This window comes from Gossypium arboreum, chromosome 2, assembly GCF_025698485.1.
Source record: "Gossypium arboreum isolate Shixiya-1 chromosome 2, ASM2569848v2, whole genome shotgun sequence".
Lineage (NCBI taxonomy): Eukaryota > Viridiplantae > Streptophyta > Magnoliopsida > Malvales > Malvaceae > Gossypium > Gossypium arboreum.
Window position 1 is genome coordinate 24,412,415 of NC_069071.1, and position 19,640 is coordinate 24,432,054.

The following is a 19,640-nucleotide window of genomic DNA, read 5'->3' on the forward strand; positions in this document are numbered from 1 at the left end:
ACATCTCACGAACTCGGACTCAACTCAACGAGTTCGGACATTCGCATCCATAAGTGAACTCGGACTCAACTCAACGAGTTCGGATGCCCAAATATCCCAGTAACATGTCACTTGTATCCTAATCCATTCCTAAGGTCAACGGGACCTTTTTCCCAATCATGTGTCTCAACCATCTTCTACGGAATGCCGATACCGATACTCGATAGTATTTCACATTTTCCAAGTATATCACATAATTTGACATATTATCAAACAATTATCACAAGTATAATATTTCATAATAATTATCATATCATTTAAATAACATTAAAACATTTAAAATAATAACTATGTTACCAACATTTACATATGAACTTACCTCGTATGCGAAAATAGTTACTTTTACCATTTCGTCCACAACTTGGTATTTTCCCCATTTTAGCCTGAATTTCAGTTTTCCTTGCTCTATCATTTAAAACATAGTCTAATTAGGACTCACATTATTCAAATTGACCCAAAATCATATTTTTGAAAAATTACAATTTTGCCCCTAAACTTTTGCATATTTACACTTTTGCCCCAAAGCTCGTAAATTAAACTTTAGCCTATTTTCTTATGTTTTATGACATGCTGATCATTTTTCCCTTCTATGGAAACATCAAATTCTCATTCTAACATGTACTTATGACTATTAGGTATTTTTACCGATTAAGCCGTTTTGCTCGTTTTCACTTAAAACCGAGTAGCACAAGTTGTCTAACATAATTTAAAACCTCATATTCTATCATAAAACACCAAAATACACAAATTTCATCTATGTGTATTTTTCCAAATATAAACCCTAGGTTAAATTATTGCTAGCATAAGCTTAATCGAGCTACCGGGACTCAAAAAACGTAAAAATCATTAAAAACGAGGGTAGAACAGACTTACAATCGAGCTTGGAAGCTTGAAAAACCCTAGCCATGGTTTCTCCTTGCTATATTCGTCCATGGGGTTGAAGATGAGTAAAATTGGCTTTTAATTTTGTATTTTAATTCATTTTACCCCTAAATGACCAAAATGCCCTTACTACTAAACTTTCCAAAAATTCCATCCATGTCCAATTTTTGTCCATAGACCTAGAAATTGGTAAAATTTCTATTTAAGACCTCCTAATTAATATTTCAAAACAATTTCATACTAGAAACTTCTAGAATGCAAGTTTTACAAATTATTCGATTTAGTCCCTAATTTCAATTTAAGCACTTTATGCATAACATTTCTTCACGAAATTTTCGCACAATCATGCAATCATATCATAGACCTCAAAATAATCATAAAATAATTATTTCTATCTCGGATTTTGTGGTCACGAAACCGCTATTCCGACTAGACCCAAAATCAAGATATTACAATAGCAAATCTTAGTTACATAACAACATACATATTAAGATATACATAGCATATATTGAAGAGAAATAAGCAGAATATACAAACACTCAAAGTAATAATTAGTTTAAAAACAATGCATGATATATAATTAAACATATAGATATATATATATATATATATATAAATAATAATAATAACATATATACATCAAACAAACAATACTTAATAATATTATGCAGCTAGCATTTAATATATAAATAATATAAAATATAACAATATATAAAATAATGTAATGATAAATGAATTTTAAATATTTAATAGTATATATAAAAAATGTTTAATAGTAACTTATACAATTTTTTAAAAACTATTTATGATGATATATATATATTAAGAGATAAATGTACGATAAAATATAAAATAATATAATATAATGTATATAAAATTTTAAAGGAAACATATAATAATATAAAAAATTTATTATTTATTTTATTATCTTTAAAAATATATACATAAAAATATTTAATTAATAAAATATTAACAATACATCTACTATATAAAACAATATAATATAATAAAATTTAATTACATATAATTTAAAATAAATAATACTAAATATAATATGATTTGATAATATATAAAATAATATATGTATATATATATATCATTTTATATAACTAATATTTAAAAATCAACTAATATATAAAGTATTTAAAATAAATTAAAAATATATAAAAGGATTAAAATTTTTAAAAAAATGAAAACTTTGGGCTAATTAAAAGAATATAAAAAGAATCTGAGCCAATTAGGAAAACACATAAAAACAGAGGGACTCACTGGGCAATTGGCCCTAATCCCAAAACGCCACCGTTTCTCCAGAATACTATTTAAAATCACCATTTGGACTAAATTGGAACATAGGTAAACTGTTAGGGCCAAATTAGAATATAAATAAAATAAAATTATAAACATTAAAAATATCGAAAGGACTAATTGGGTAATTAACCCAATTTTAAAAAACACGCGGATCCTCCCCGGGTAATCGGGTTTGCGCGAATCCTCGCCTCGAAACGATGTCGCTTTAGGCTTATTGAATTAAGCTAAAACGGCGTCGTGTTACTGATGTTATAAAAGTAAAAAAAAAAAACTTTAAACCTTCATTTTAAACATTCAATCAGAAAAAAAAGAAGAAAGAGCTTTAAAAAATCTCTCAAAGCTCTGGCCAGTGGCCGTCCTAGCTTGTCTCGGAGCTCCACCACCTTCGGCCACACGCGCTTCACGCGCCCCCGCTGACCTCGCCATGTACGGCAGTTAGTGTTCCGTTTTACGGTGAAAAAAGGGTAACTTTATTATCCTTTAATATTTATCAGTATATATTTAGAACAAAAAGAAAATAAAATAAAATGAATCACCTCTTCTTTCGATTGACTGCTGGTCTTTACTGTGTATGTAAAAATAAACTTTTTTATTGAATCTGTATATGTATTCCAAAACGTGAGAATCGATCCTTTACATATTCTCGATTTGGGCTTTTTATAGCCACTGTTTACAACATATTTTGGTAAGGAATCTTTATTTCTTCCCATTTTGTTTGTTTGCTGCTGTTCTTTTTTCCTTTTTTGCAGGTATTCGCAAGGAAAATTTGGCGTTTGATCGCCCTAGTAACGTAGATTTGTCAGTGGCGGTGATCACGGCGTGACTTGGAGCACGGATGTAACGCCCCAAAAATTGGGCCTAGAAGAGTTGGGATTTGAGTCTGGGATTCGGATAGAAGAAAACCTGAATATTGAGAAGTTTTAAATATTACTAGTGTTTAAAATATATATATATATATTGATAAAATATTTATGTTATTACTAATATTTTAATTTTTATGAAAATTATTATCATTATAATTATTAGATACAAATATATTTATAAAATTATTGTTGTTAATTTAGTGTTTAAATTAACATATTATTAAAAAATTTTACTGTATCTATTTTTATTGATTTATGGAAATTATAATTATTATTATTAGGAAAAAATATATATATATTATAGTATTTGAAATCTTCATTATTATGGTTATTATTATTATTTTTATTTTAGTTTTTAAATAAATTTAGAAGTATTTAAAGTATGGGAAAAATTCGATCCAAGACTCTAGCAAAAATAATTATTTTTGTTTCTTTAGGGGATCTGGGCAATAGGCCTTATTAATAACTTGGGCTGAGTTTTAGCATAAAGGAGCACCTGGCCTAGTGGCTAAGCATGCTAGGTAGTGGGAAGGAGAGTTGGGGTTCGACTCCCAACAGGTGCAAAAGAGTTTTATTTTTCTTTATATCGAGGAACGATGCAGAGCTGTTATATAAAGTTGGGGATAAAAGGTAACACAAAGGGAAGCTCGGCCAAAGGCGAGGCGCCGGGAGTGTGGTATAGTGCCTAGGTTCGAGGGTTGGCACACGCAAAGGCTTGTTTTTATTTTAATAAGCCGATCGCACTAAAATAAGGTTTAAGAATAATTGCGACCGAGCTATGTCACAAGAAGCTACTGTGGCTCGGTGGTCAGTAGCGTGATGGGTATATAGAGAGGCGCAGTTCGAGTCTCAGATGCAGCGAATTCATTTAATTTTAAAGTGGGTCGAATCAAGCGTGTAAGGTTTATAATTAATTGTGACCATGTATTAGCAAGGAAGAAAGCATGGTGCAAAGGCGATGAGTACGAGGGTGGGCGCAAGGCGCATTTGAGGTCCTGGGGTTGAGCTGCAGATTCGGGCATGCAAGGTTTGGGTTTTTGCTGCATGCGTGGGGAGGAATTGGGGTCTAACCAGACTCTTGGCAAAGATGCGAAGCGGTGCAAGCAGGTGGATAATGCTGATCGGTTGGGGAGTTTGAATGAAATTCAAACTTCAAATTTGGCCAAAAATCAAGGAGCAAATTAGGGAATTGGAATTTAAAAAGAATTCCTCATTCGGCCATAGCTAAAGAGTGCCGAATATTTTAGGCCTTTAAGATTTATTTATTTATTTTTTTTTCCTTCTTCTATTTTCTATTCTTTTCTATATCTCTCATCTCTTTCCCTCTTCTCTCCTCTTTCTCATCTTGCTAATTCTCATCCTATCTTTTTCCCGAACCTAAATCCTTCATATTCTTCTTCTTCTTTTCTCTCATAAATCCTCAAAAAAAGCGGTTAGTCAATTTCCATTGAAGCCAAACTTCAGATCTTTTCTTTCAAAATCGAAATCTTACTACTTTGAGGTACTACAAAGGCCGAACCCTTGGTTGAGTATTTTTCCTTCTTGTCTTTGTAGTTGGATCTACAATCGATTGCGAGTAGTGTCATAACAATATAGGTAAACGCTCGAATCTTTCTTTTGTTATTCATGAATTAAGGTAAAAGCCGAAAAACCCCTATATGCAAAGGGTGCCTGTTGGTTGTACTCAAAGGGTTTAGTGGTGATATCTGATTTTTTTTCCTATAGTGTGGATTAAAGGCTACTAATCGAGGGCTTGGATATTTGGAAAGACCAGAGTTAGATCTAGTCCATTTTTTCGAAAAAGGTAAGAACACTAGTGCCTAAAGTGTTAATGGTCGATTTTAGTAAGGAGTTTTGCGATAAGTTGCTATGGATTTATAGTTAACGATTAGTAATTGATTGTAGGCGTTCGTGTGTGGAACTCGTCGTTTTCGTCACAAAAAGTGTGTAAACGACACCCACTCATAGACTACATCGGCAAAAGCCAAAAGTCAAAAGTCGAAAAGTCGGCATTTGTGAACTTGATGACGTCTTGCGCTTGCAAGGTGGTTTGGTTGTAAATTTTGGTAATCGGAAGCGGTATGATTGCAGAGTGTGCAATTTCGCACTTCGGTATATTTGGGCTTAATGGGCCGCAAAAGCAATTAGCGCCAACTGCCCAATTCGATAAAACGCTTCGTAAGTGCTTCATTAATGTGTTAATGGTTATAATATGTATGTAAACTCTAGAATAGTAAATTTTACTGAAATACCCTAAGTATGAAAATTACCATTTTACCCCTAGGTGCAAAATGACCGTTATACCCCTAGGGTTAATTTTGACCGAAATGCATGATATTCGATTACATTTGTTATATGCCATGACATGTATATCTGCTGCATGGGGTTGGGTTTTGTTATGGAGGAAGAACCTGCTCGGTGGTCGTGCCACATATTACGATATAAGCGACTTTCTCATGATTATAGTTAGTGCCGCATCGGGTGCTAACACTGTAAGTGTAGGGATGGCGTGGGTGATTTATTCCCCAGAAGTGTAGGGATGGACGGAGGAAGTGCGGTGTTGGATGGGGTTATCATGCATTAATCATATGAGACTGTTCTATTATGGGCCAATCAGTTAATATGGGCAAGGCCCAATATATCTCGACTTGTAATAGGGCTACGACCCGATTGATATTGATATGGGCTAGGCCCAAGATACTCTTATCGTAAGGGCTATGGCCCGATTAATCGATATGGGCTAAGGCCTAGTTAACATCGATTTCGAATAGGGCTTAGGCCCAAGAAAGCTTGAACCGATTTGGGCTCGGTTGGGATACTTTACACATCGAGTTTTCCAAACTCACCCCTCCTTTTCCCCATCTTTGCGGTGAGCCTTAGATCGATGGACTTGGAGTCAAGGGATTCAGAGTGGCCACGAAGATTAAGTTTCGCTTTTCTTTAAAATAAGTTTCGCATTTATTATTTTGATCATTTTATTCGGTTTAAGTTGTAATAAGGCCGCTCTTTTATTATTTTTAATATTTTGGGTTATTAAATTGGTTAGCTCTAAAGCGCGTTTATAAAATTACTTATTTTCAAAATATCACGATTTCGAGCAAAGCTTCCGCAACATAAATGTTTTCAAAGGAAATAAATATTTTAAATAGACTTAAACTTAATTTGTTGTTCGTGGACAAGCAATATGCTTTAAGTGTGGCAATGGATGTGTGCATGTCTAGGATTGGATCCATGAAGAGCTTGGTACTTAAGCAATCAATAGACTCACCACCTCTTTTCGGCTTCCTACCGGTGCATGACTTCCATTCACTTTAAGCCATAACAAAGAAGGTTTGATTTCTCGATACTTAACTGTTTTTAAAATAACATGTTTCTGCCACTACAAAGGTTTATAAGTTTTCAAAGTTTCCCATAAGATTTTACAAGGTTGTTAACAATTTTTTGATTATTACAATCAATCACGTTTTGGAAAGAAATAAGGCTAAAGTTTTATACAAGTTTAAACGATAAAAGTTTCTAAACATCAAGAAGGGTTTTCAATGAAAACATGGTTTTCGAAAAATACTTCAATGGGACACGCCAGATTCGGTCGTAACTTCTGGGCCGGGTTTGGGGTGTTACATTTAGTGGTATCAGAGCTCGGTTGTAACAACTCGGCTGTGGATCGGGTCCAAAAGTTGTTATAAAATTTTGAAATCTAGTTCTATGGAAAAACACTAAAATTTATTTTGTGAAAATGATAGAAAATTCTTTTAAATTTTATTTTCAAAATGCACAAAGAATAAATTTGAATTGCTGATTTCTGAAGAAGTGGCTCACTGAATCCCCGGCACCAAGTTTGTAAGTACCTTTTCTAAACTTTAATAAGTATCTGTTATATTACTGAGACTCTGCTATGACATTGTAGTTAAAGATATATTGAGACTATAAGATTGAGACTGTAGCTAGGCTGAGAATTGTGAAAGCGAACTCTGAAACTCTATCTGTGCATAAAACTCTTAATACAGACAATTCGATAGATACAATGAGCACACGTGGTACTCGTGGACGGGGTACTAGGGGCCGTGGTAGAGGCCGTAGAGGGGCTCGAGCTGAGTCCCTTGCCTCTGATACTATACCTGTGGTGGACGCTAGTGAGACACCGGCATCGCCTACGACAGATAGTGGGACAAGACCGTATGATCGTACGACTAGGGATGACGCACTATCCTAAGCCATGCTTCGTATTCTGGAGAGGGTCGCTAGACCCAACACTGGTACCGGAAGCCGTGGGTCAGTTTCGGAACGTCTCCGATCGAATGGAGCAGAAGTTTTTAAGGGCATTTCTAGAGTAGCCCCGAATGTGGCTGAGTACTGGTTGGAAGCCACGGAGAGAATAATGGATGACTTGGATTGCACGGCTGAACAAAAGCTGAAAGGGGTAATATCACTACTTCGGGAGGAAGCTTACCAGTGGTGGTTGACTGTGAAAGAGGGTATCCAACTCGAGCGGATTACCTGGGAATTCTTTAAATTCGCATTTCAAGGGAAGTATGTTGGGGCAAGCTATGTAGATGCCCGGAGGAAGGAATTCTTAAACTTAACTCAAGGGGATCGGTCTGTGGCTGAGTATGAGGCAGAGTTTTTGCGACTTAGCCGATATGCCCGTGGAATAGTAGCAACAGAGTACGAACGTTGTGTTCGGTTCGAGGATGGCCTCCGGGATAGTCTACGGGTATTAATAGCTCCACAGAGGGAGCGAGATTTTGCGGCATTAGTAGAGAAAGCTAAAATAGCTGAGGATGTGAAGCGCGCTGAGCGCCAGAGCTGGGAAAAGAAAAGGAGTAGAAACAAAATGGATTTAAAGCCTTCCAATTCTGATCAAAGGCACAGGAAAGGTGCCAGGGCAGATGGGTCGGTCCGAGCTGAAGCCCCTGTTGCTGCTGTTAGATTACAACCTTGTGTTGATTGCGGGAAAAGCCATTATGGCGAATGCTGGAAAAGGATTGGAGCCTGTTTAAGATGCGGATCGATGGAGCATCGTTTCAAAGAGTGTCCTCGGAGACCAGATTATGGACAAACTACTAGTACGGGTAATATACAGCCGCCGAGGGGTGGTCAGCAGCCAGCAAGAGGCCGTAGCAATGGAATGGGTCGTGGTCGTGGAGCACCAGATAGGGTATGGGACATACTAAGGCGAGACACCAACTTTGGTCTATGCAAACATGTTGCCGTGAGAATGGAGACGCCCTAAGCGGATCTTTGATGCATACTTCTCTCATGGTGTATTAATTACTTAATTTACAATTAGAGCTAGAGTCTTGCAGAAGCATAGTGGTTTGACTTGAGTAATACAGATTAGTTGATAGTTGGAAATTTCGAGGACGAAATTTTTTAGGGATAGAGTTGTAACGCCCAAAAATTGGGCCTAGAAGAGTTGGGCTTTGAGTGCAGGATTCGGATAGAAGAAAACCCGAATATTGAGAAGTTTTAAATATTACTAGTGTTTAAAAATATATATATATATATTGATAAAATATTTATGTTATTACTAATATTTTAATTTTTATGAAAATTATTATCATTATAATTATTAGATACAAATATATTTATAAAATTATTGTTGTTAATTTAGTGTTTAAATTAACATATTATTAAAAAATTTTATTGTATCTATTTTTATTGATTTATGGAAATTATAATTATTATTATTAGGAAAAAAATATATATATATTATAGTATTTGAAATCATCATTATTATGGTTATTATTATTATTATTATTTTAGTTTTAAATAAATTTAGAAGTATTTAAAGTATGGGAAAAATTCGATCCAAGACTCTAGCAAAAATAATTATTTTTGTTTCTTTAGGGATCTAGGCAATAGGCCTTATTAATAACTTAATGAGTTTTAGCATAAAGGAGCACCTGCCTAGTGGCTAAGCATGCTAGGTAGTGGGAAGGAGAGTTGGGGTTCGACTCCCAACAGTGCAAAAGAGTTTTATTTTTCTTTATATCGTGGAACGATGTAGAGAGTCATATATAAAGTTGGGGATAAAAGGTAACACAAAGGAAGCTCACCAGATGGCGAGGCGCTGGGAGTGTGGTATAGTGCCTAGGTTCGAGGTTGGCACACGCAAAGGCTTGTTTTTATTTTAATAAGCCGATCGCACTAAAATAAGGTTTAAGAATAATTGCGACCGAGCTATGTCACAAGAAGCGCTGTGGCTCGATGGTCAGTAGCGTGATGGGTATATAGAGAGGCGCAGTTCGAGTCTCATGTGCAGCGAATTGCTTTAATTTTAAAGTGGGTCGAATCAAGCAGTAAGGTTTATAATTAATTGTGACCATGTATTAGCAAGGAAGAAAGCATGGTGCAAAGGCTAGTAGCACGAGGGTGGGCGCAAGGCGCATTTGAGGTCAGGGGTTCGAGCTGCAGTTCGGGCATGCAAGGTTTGGGTTTTTGTTTGCATGCGTGGGAGGAATTGGGGTCTAACCAGACTCTTGGCAAGATCTGAAGCGGTGCAAGCAGGTGGATAATGCTGATCGGTTGGGGAGTTTGAATGAAATTCAAACTTCAAATTTGGCCAAAATCAAGGAGCAAATTAGGAATTGGAATTTAAAAGAATTCCTCATTCGGCCATAGCTAAAGAGTGCCAATATTTTAGGCCTTTAAGATTTATTTATTTTTTTCCTTCTTCTATTTTCTATTCTTTTCTATATCTCTCATCTCTTTCCTCTTCTCTCCTCTTTCTCATCTTGTTGATTCTCATCCTATCTTTTCCGAACCTAAATCCTTCATATTCTTCTTCTTCTTTTCTCTCATAAATCCTCAAAAAAGCGGTTAGCCAATTTCCATTGAAGCCAAACCTCGATCTTTTCTTTCAAAATCGAAATCTTACTACTTTGAGGTACTACAAAGGCCGAACCCTTGGTTGAGTATTTTTCCTTCTTGTCTTTGTAGTTGGATCTACAATCGATTGGGAGTAGTGTCATAACAATATAGGTAAACGTCGAATCTTTCTTTTGTTATTCATGAATTAAGGTAAAAGTCGAAAAACCCTATATGCAAAGGGTGCTGTTGGTTGTACTCAAAGGGTTTAGTGGTGATATCTGATTTTTTTCCTATAGTGTGGATTAAAGGCTACTAATCGAGGGCTTGGATATTTGGAAAGACCAGAGTTAGATCTAGTCCATTTTTTTTGGCAAAGGTAAGAACACTAGTGCCTAAAGTGTTAATGGTCGATTTTTAGTAAGGAGTTTTGCAGATAAGTTGCTATGGATTTATAGTTAACGTATTAGTAATTGATTGTAGGCAGTTCGTGTGTGGAACTCGTCAGCGTTTCGTCACAAACAGGTGTGTAAACGACACCCACTCATAGACTACATCGGCAAAAGCCGAAAAGCCGAAAAGCCGAAAAGCTGGCATTTGTGAACTTGCGAGCATGCGAGCGCTTGCAAGGTGGTTTGGTTGTAAATTTTGGTAATCGGAAGCAGTATGATTGCAGAGTGCGCAATTTCGTGCACTTCGGTATATTTGGGCTTAATGGGCGAAAATCAATTAGCGCCAATCTGCCCAATTCGAAAAAACGCTTCGATAAGTGCTTACATTAATGTGTTAATGGTTATAATATGTATGTAAACTCTAGAATAGTAAATTTTACTGAAATACCCCTAAGTATGAAAATTACCATTTTACCCCTAGGTGCAAAATGACCGTTATACCCCTAGGGTTAATTTTGACCGAAATGCATGATATTCGATTACTTTTGTTATATGCCATGACATGTATATCATTGCATGGGGTTGGGTTTTGTTATGGAGGAAGAACCTGCTCGGTGGTCGTGCCACATATTACGATATAAGCGCTTTCTGCGGATTATAGTTAGTGCCGCAATCGGTTGCTAACACCGTAAGTGTAGGGATGGCGTGGGTGATTTATTCCCCACGGGAAGTGTAGGATGGACGGAGGAAGTGCGGGGTTGGATGGGGTTATCATGCATTAATCATATGAGATCGTTCATTATGGGCCAATCAGATTGAAATGGGCCCAATCGTGTTAATATGGGCAAGGCCCAATTTATCTCGACTTGTAATAGGGCTACGACCCGATTGATATTGATATGGGCTAGGCCCAAGATACTCTGTTATCGTAAGGGCTATGGCCCGATTAATCTTGATATGGGCTAAGGCCTAGTTAACACGATTTGAATAGGGCTTAGGCCCAAGAAAGCTTGAACCGATTTGGGCTCGGTTGGGATACTTTACACACCGAGTTTTCCAAACTCACCCCTCCTTTTCCCCATCTTTGCAGTGAGCCTTAGATCGATGGACTTGGAGTCAAGGGATTGAGTGGCCACGAAGATTAAGTTTCGCTTTTCTTTAAAATAAGTTTCGCATTTATTATTTTGATCATTTTTATTCGGTTTAAGTTGTAATAAGACCGCTCTTTTTATTATTTTTAATATTTTGGGTTATTAAATTGGTTAGCTCTAAAGCGCGTTTTATAAAATTACTTATTTTCAAAATATCACGATTTCGAGCAAAGCTTCCAACATAAATGTTTTCAAAGGAAATAAATATTTTAAATAGACTTAAACTTAATTTGTTGTTCGTGGACAAGCAATATGCTTTAAGTGTGGCAATGGATGTGTGCATGTCTAGGATTGGATCCATGAAGAGCTTGGTACTTAAGCAAATCAATAGACTCACCACCTCTTTTCCGGCTTCCTACCGGTGCATGCTTCCATTCACTTTAAGCCATAACAAAGAAGGTTTGATTTCTCGATACTTAACTGCTTTTAAAATAACATGTTTACGCCACTACAAAGGTTTATAAGTTTTCAAAGTTTCCCATAAGATTTTACAAGGTTGTTAACAATTTTTTGATTATTACAATGAATCACGTTTTGGAAAGAAATAAGGCTAAAGTTTTATACAAGTTTAAACGATAAAAGTTTCTAAACATCAAGAAGGGTTTTCAATGAAAACATGGTTTTCGAAAAACACTTCAATGTGACACGCCAGATTCGGTCGTAACTTCTGGGCCGGGTTTGGGGTGTTACAACGGAATCGTGGCTGTGATGAGTAGCTGGAACGACAGGCATTGAGGAGACGCGTTGATTGCGGCGCCTAGGGTTTCTGAAACCCTAGGCTTCTCTGTCTTCTGTTTAGCAACTTGGGCCATTTGGGCCCCGTTTATTGTTGGGTTAAAATGTAATGGGGTAATAGGTTAATTGGATCTTGTACGGGTTATTGGGTAGTTTTAGCTGGGTTATGGGTTAGTGGCATTTGGGCTGCTTATTGTAACTGGACTTTAATAAATAAACATTTATTCATTTTTTTGTTTCTGATTTTAAGGCCCGAGTAAATTTGGGTTATTACAGCTGCCCCTCTTTGCTCATTACTATGTAATAGGAATCGAGCAAAGACTCATAGAAAGACCAAATTTGCTCGGCCTTATCGGATCATGGTCCTTAATCTGCTTATTGCAAACTCAAAACTGTCATGTTGATATCTTCGATCTACTCTCCGTTGAACACAGAGACATCAAATCTGCTATCTTCGATCTGCTCTCTGCCAATACAGAGATGCCAAATCATCTTAGATTTGTTTCAGCGTAAGCAAGTGAAAACCAAATCAGCTATGTCTTCGATTTGCTCCTTGTAAGCACAAGGATGCCAAATCATCTTGGATCTTGCTTCAGTGAAATTATCTGAAGGTGAGATCTACCATGTATCTGCTCCCCGTCGAAGTGGAGATGCCAGACTTCGATTTGTTCTCTGACAATACAGAGATGCCAAATCATCTTAGATTTGCTTCATCGTAAACACGTGAAAGCCAAATCAGCTATGTCTTCGATTTGTTCCTTGTAAGCACAAAAATGCCAAATCATCTTGGATCTTGCTTCAGTGAAATTATCTGAAGGTGAGATCTGCTATGTATCTGCTCCCCGTCGAAGTGGAGATGCCAGAATTCAATTTGTTCTCTGACAATACAAAGATGCCAAATCATCTTAGATTTGCTTCATCGTAAACACGTGAAAGCCAAATCAACTATGTCTTCGATTTGTTCCTTGTAAGCACAAGAATGCCAATCATCTTGGATCTTGCTTCAGTGAAATTATCTGAAGGTGAGATCTGCTATGTATCTGCTCCCCGTCGAAGTGGAGATCCAGACTTCAATTTGTTCTTTGACAATACAGAGATGCCAAATCATCTTAGATTTGCTTCATCGTAAACACGTGAAAGCCAAATCAACTATGTCTTCGGTTCGTTCCTTATAAGCACAAGGATGCCAAATCATCTTGGATCTCCTTTAGTATAAACATCTGAAAGTGAGATCTGCTATGTATCTGCTCCCCGTCAAAGTAGAGATGCCAGACTTTGATTTGTTCTCTGACAATACAGAAATGCCAAATCATCTTAGATTTGCTTCATCGTAAACACGTGAAAGCTAAATTAGCTATGTCTTCGATTCGCTCCTTGTAAGCACAAGGATGCCAAATCCTCTTGGATCTCCTTCAGTATAAACATCTGAAGGTGAGATCTGCTATGCTACGGCCTATTACCCTACTGCTTAGGGAATTAAGGCGTGCCAATCTTTGATAACCTGTAGGATGCTATGATCGAAGTGAGTCGAATGTTCCTAATTAAACATGTTATGATGCAAAATGTTGTGAATATGACCCCTATCCTAAACGTCATCACTCATTCCTTCTTTTGTATCATTCTTACTCAGCTTGTAGGCCTGTTCCCTTCCTCCAATGCTACGATCCACTGAGGATGTTTGTAAGACAATCTTTCTTTAAAGTTGAATCGTTGGTTTTGTCCATTTTCCTTTTAGACTGGAAGAAAGAAATCCCTCGAGTTCCTTCACTCCTTACTTACGTGAATTTCTCGAACAATTGTCCTGTTTTAGTTTCTTGTATTATCTAAAAATTCCAGAGTAATGCGCAAAACTTCGTTTGTGAACATATTTAATTCATCTATCATTATTTCAATGCAACATACTTAAAGAATAATGGAAGATGAATAAACTTTTAAGAATAATTGGATTTGAATGAATTTACAAAGGAAATTAATCTGAAAGCCTATCTTTAAGAAGAAGTAGAATCTAAAGATAGCAAACAGGATAAAAGTTAGATGCCCAAGATATCGCCGCTTGAGTGTCTATACACCAGCTCCATGAAGTCTTTCACTCCGTATTCTTTAAAATTTGAGCTGCCCTTTCGAGTTTTCAACTCAAAACCCCTTTGGTCACAAGGTGCCCTTTGCGGGTTTTCACCTTGGCCTCTCCATTTTTTTTTTTTGAAATCTCAAAGCGCCCTTTGCGGGCTTTCACCTTGGATTCTCCTTCCCTTTAGACAAAGTATTTTTTAACTGAGTCTGAGTTCACTGGGTTGGGTAAACTTTTCCCATCCATTTCTGTTAAGATCAATGCACCGCCAGAGAAAGTTTTCTTCACGACATACGGTCCCTCCCAATTCGGCATCCATTTCCCCCTAAGGTCTTTTTGAATAGAAAGGATCTTTTTCAGTACAAGGTCTCCCTCGTGGAATTCTCTTAGTCGAACTTTCTTATCATAAGCTCGTATCATTCGCTTCTGATACATCTAACCATGTCGAATGGCTCTTAACCTCTTCTCCTTAATCAAATTCAACTGGTCATATCGCGATTGAACCCATTCAGCTTCATCTAACCTTATATCCGTCAAAATTTGAAGAGAAGGTATTTCTACTTTAATAGGTAACACTGCTTCCATCCCATAAACTAACGAGAATGGGGTTGCCCCAGTAGAGGTTCTGACAGATGTTCGATAGGCTAGGAGTGCAAACGATATCTTCTCATGCCAATCTCTATAGGTCTCAGTCATCTTCCCTACTGTTTTCTTAATGTTCTTGTTGGCGGCCTCCACGGCCCCATTGCGATAGGGAGAAGAATTGTGATGCTTGATCTTGAATTGGTCGCAAACCTCTGCTATCATTTTGTTGTTCAAGTTCAACGCATTGTCTGATATGATCTTCTTAGGCATTCCGTACCGACAAATGATCTCTTTCTTCAAGAATCGACTCACTGCTGACTTAGTAACATTCGCATAAGAGGTGGCCTCTACCCATTTTATAAAGTAGTCAATTACCACAAAGATAAATCGATGTCCATTTGAAGCTTTCGGTGATATTGGTCCAATGACATCCATGCCCTACATGGAAAAGGGCCATGGAGAGGTCATAACATGCAAAGGTGAAGGTGGTACATGAATTTTGTCCCCATAAATCTGACACTTATGGCATTTCTTGGTATAGTTGATACAGTTCCCTTCCATAGTGGCCTAATAATAGCCAAACCTCATATTTGCCTTGCCATCGTGATCCCATTTGCATGCGTCCCACATACACCTTCATGAACTTCTTCTAAAATTAACTTAGCTTCTACAGCATCGACGCATCTCAAAAGTACTTGGTCTTTTCTTCTCTTGTACAGGATATCCCTGTCCAAGACATAGTCGCAAGCTAACCTTCTCAAAGTTCTTTTGTCATTTTCATTAGCCTGTTCAGGGTATTTACAATCTCTCACATATCGTAATATATCCTGATACCAAGGGTTATCATCCTTTTCTTCCTTTTCAATGTTACAACAATGAGCTGGAGCCTCGTAGACACTCATTTGAATCGGTCTCATCTCTTCCTCTTTATTCGCCTTAATCATTGAGGCCAAAGTTGCTAAAGCATCTGACATCTAATTTTCGTCTCGTGGGAGATAATTGAAGGTGATGTCATCAAACTCCTTAAGTAACTCCAAAACTATCTTTCTATAATTGATCAATTTAGGGTCCCTTGTCTCCCATTCACCTCTAAGCTGATAAATTACCAATGTAGAATCTCCATATACTTTTAAGGATTTTATACCTCGCCCTATGGCTGCTTGAAGTCCCATGATGCATGCTTCATACTCAGCCATATTGTTTGTGCAATCAAAGTCCAACTTGCACGTGAATGGGTAATGATCGCCATTCGGGGATACTAAGACCGCCTCAATTCCATTTCGGACTACATTAGAGGCCCCATCAAAATTTAGCTTCCAAGGATAATCTTTGGTCATTGCTACACACATTAACTCCTCATTTGGAAAATCAAAGTTCAATGGCTCATAATCCTCTAGAGCCCTACTGGCCAAGAAGTCTGCTACCGGACTTCCTTTTATAGCTTTCTGACTTATGTAGACTATATCAAACTTTGAAAGCAAAATTTTCCATCTCGCCATCCTTCCATTTAGAGCCGTTGACTCCATCATGTATTTCAATGGATCAAGTTTTGAGATGAGCCAAGTGGTATGGTATAGCATGTACTGTCTTAATCTCCGAGTTGTCCAAATCAGCGTACAGCACAACTTTTCAATTGGTGGATATCTTATTTCACAGTCAGTGAATTTCTTACTGAGATAATAAATTGTCTTCTCCTTTTTCCCTAACTCGTCATGCTGACCAAGCACACATCCCATAGAGTTACTGAACACTGACAAGTACAGTATCAACGGTTTATCTGGGCTTGGTGGACATAATACCGGGGCATTCAAAAAATACTGCTTGACCTTTTCAAAAGCATTCTGACATTCCTCATCCAAAGTACCTTGATTGTGCTTTTTGAGGAGGCGAAAGATAGGATCACATTTCTCAGTCAGTTGTGAAATAAACCGAGCGATCTAGGAATCCTAAAACTTCCTTCTGAGTACGTGGTGAAGGTAAATCTTGTATTGCCCTGACTTTGTCTGAATCAACTTCTATTCCCTTTTTACTGACTACGAAACCCAATAGTTTTCCTGATCTAGCTCCAAAGGTACACTTTGCTGGATTGAGCTTTAACTGAAATTTTCTCAATCTCAAGAACAATCTTCTCAAGACCTCAATGTGCTCTTTTTCTGTACGCGACTTAGCAATCATATCATCAACGTATACCTCAATATCCTTATGCATCATGTCGTGGAATAAATTTACCATGGCTCATTGGTATGTTGCCCTTGCGTTCTTCAGTCCAAACGGCATTACTTTGTAGCAAAAGGTACCCCAAAAGGTTATGAAGGTGGTTTTATCCATATCCTCTGGATGCATCTTTATCTGATTGTATCTTGAGAAACCATCCATGAAGGAAAACAACGAATATTCTGCTGTGTTATCCACCAAAGTGTCTATGTGTGGCAGAGGGAAATTATCTTTGGGGCTAGCTTTATTTAAATCTCTGTAATCAACACACATTCGTACTTTTCCATCTTTCTTAGGAACTGGTACAATGTTAGCTACCCATTTGGAGTACTTCACTTCCTACAATAATCCTGCATCGAACTGCTTCTTGACTTCATCCTTTATTTTTAGAACAATATCTGGTCTCATTCTTTGTAACTTTTGTTGGACTGGCTTACAATCCTGTCTTATCGGAAGACGATGTACTACAATGTCAGTACTCAATCCGGGCATATCGTGATATGACCAGGCGAAGATATCCTTGAACTCTCGAAGCAACTCAACCAGACCATGCCTTATGTCCTCGGTAATAAGTGTTCCAATTTTCAACTCCTTCCCTTCCTCTAGGGCTATATTCTCTATTGCCTCTTTCTCATGTGGCATGATTTGTTTCTCCTCCTGCTTTACCATTCTTAATGGATCAAGAGATACGTCACAATCTTGAACATCTTTAAAATCCTGAGGTTCCTCTAAACACATGTCTTGCTCGCAAGAGAAATCAGGAGCTATAGTATCAGTGCTCATATCATTGATATCTAGGTACCTGTGGGGGTATGAAAGAATATACAAAGAATGAATGAATCTAAGAATGATTGTTTATGTGCTATGAATAAAAGAATAAGAATTGCCAAAATTTAAAGGAATATTGGTTGATAAAAATGATACAATACTCATTTAAATTGATAAAAGTTATGTTTTATTTAAATAATAATAGATGAACATAAGCCTATTTTCACAAACGTAATCTTACTACTCCTAGGCCCTAGAGTAACAAACATGTTTCGAGAATTACTCTGAAAAATTCCTAAAGACTACAGAAAGGTCCTCCGCAGTCCAATTGTTCAGAGAGCTCCCCGATTCGTAGGGGTGAATGCCCTCGAGGTTTTCTTGTACCAATCCCTCATTGTGTACAGCATTAATTTGATGACTTTCTTCTACCAATAACCCTCCTGACTTAAAATATTTGGATATAAGTGGGAATGTCATCGGTTCCCACTCCACTTCTCCTCCGTTCAAACGCGCCTTTCTTCTCGCTTGGTGTCTCTAAATCTCTTGCCTCTTGTGCTTATGGTCCGGCTTGAAGCCCAAACCAAAGCGATCTTTCTTCTCCATCAGTCTTGGGATTTGAACCCCTCCTTGCAATTGTCTTCCTAGCCCTTTTCCTGGTAATGCTCCCTTCCCCATCATCATTTGCAGGGCCATCCTTACGGCTCTAGACATTTTAGGTACCGACACCTCATTTCCTTCCAAAATGAAGGTTGCATTGATAATTTCTAAAGAGCAAAAAGAACACTCAATAGCCTCTTCATTAGCCTCGACATAAGGGGCCTTGCTAGTGACTGCTGCTCTAATGTCCTCCTCCACATTGATGGTTATTAACCGTCCATCTGTTACTAACTTCAATTTCTGGTGCAATGAGGAGGGCACTGCTCCTGCCGAGTGTATCTATGGTCTCCCCAATAAACAATTATAGGAGGGCTTGATATCCATCACCAAGAAATCAACTTCATATTTATTTGGTTCAATTTCCAAAGGGATGTCGATTCGTCTCATCACTTTCCTTTCAGTTCCATCAAAAGCTCTTACCACATTGTGACATGTGTTCATATGTGAACTGTCAATGGGTAATCTGTTCAATGTGGATAATGGAAGGACGTTCAACGTAGACCCATTATCAACGAGTACACTTGGCAGCATGTATCCTTTGCATCGAGTAGTGATGTGCAAGGCTTTGGTTGACCCTATGCCCCCAGGTGGAATTTCATTATCATTGAAGTAGATGAAATTGCCAGCACTGATGTTATTTCCCAACCGGTCTAACTTGTTAATGGATATGTCGTGGGTGACATATGTTTTATTAAGCACCTTCAATAATGCATCCCGATGCACCTCAAAACTCAGAAGTAGGGCTAATACTGATATACGCACTGGCTGCTTATGCAACTACTCGACCACACTATACTCGCTATTCTTAAGGAACTTTAGGAACTCCTTAGCCTCCTCCTCCTTCACCAACTCATTGATGGGTACTTCGGTCTCTTTCTCCTTCTCAACCTCGACACCTTTTGTCCTTGTGAGTTCCACTCTGACGCCCCCTGTATCATAACATTTCCCACTCTGCATATGGGAACCTTTATTTTGCACGCCCCTAGACGCACTGGCTATACTCTCCTTCTCAGGTACTGTTACACTGCAATCATAATTCCATGGCACCCTCTTGTCATCCTTGTAAGGGAAAGGATTAGGTTTATGGATGACAACCTTGGGCCCGGTTTGCGCCCCCACTTCATTATTCCCCGGTAAGGAAATAATAATTCTTAGCCGGCTGGTTCCT

General features: G+C 37.6%; 1 protein-coding gene across 1 annotated transcript; it reads left to right on the top strand.

Annotated features, from left to right (window-relative positions):
* The first annotated feature begins 7,308 nt into the window (after positions 1–7,308).
* Positions 7,309–8,325, top strand: LOC108485321 (uncharacterized). The gene has a single exon (XM_017789139.2). It carries the CDS (start codon positions 7,309–7,311, stop codon positions 8,323–8,325), a length of 1,017 nt encoding a protein of 338 aa, XP_017644628.2.
* The last annotated feature ends 11,315 nt before the right edge of the window (positions 8,326–19,640 follow it).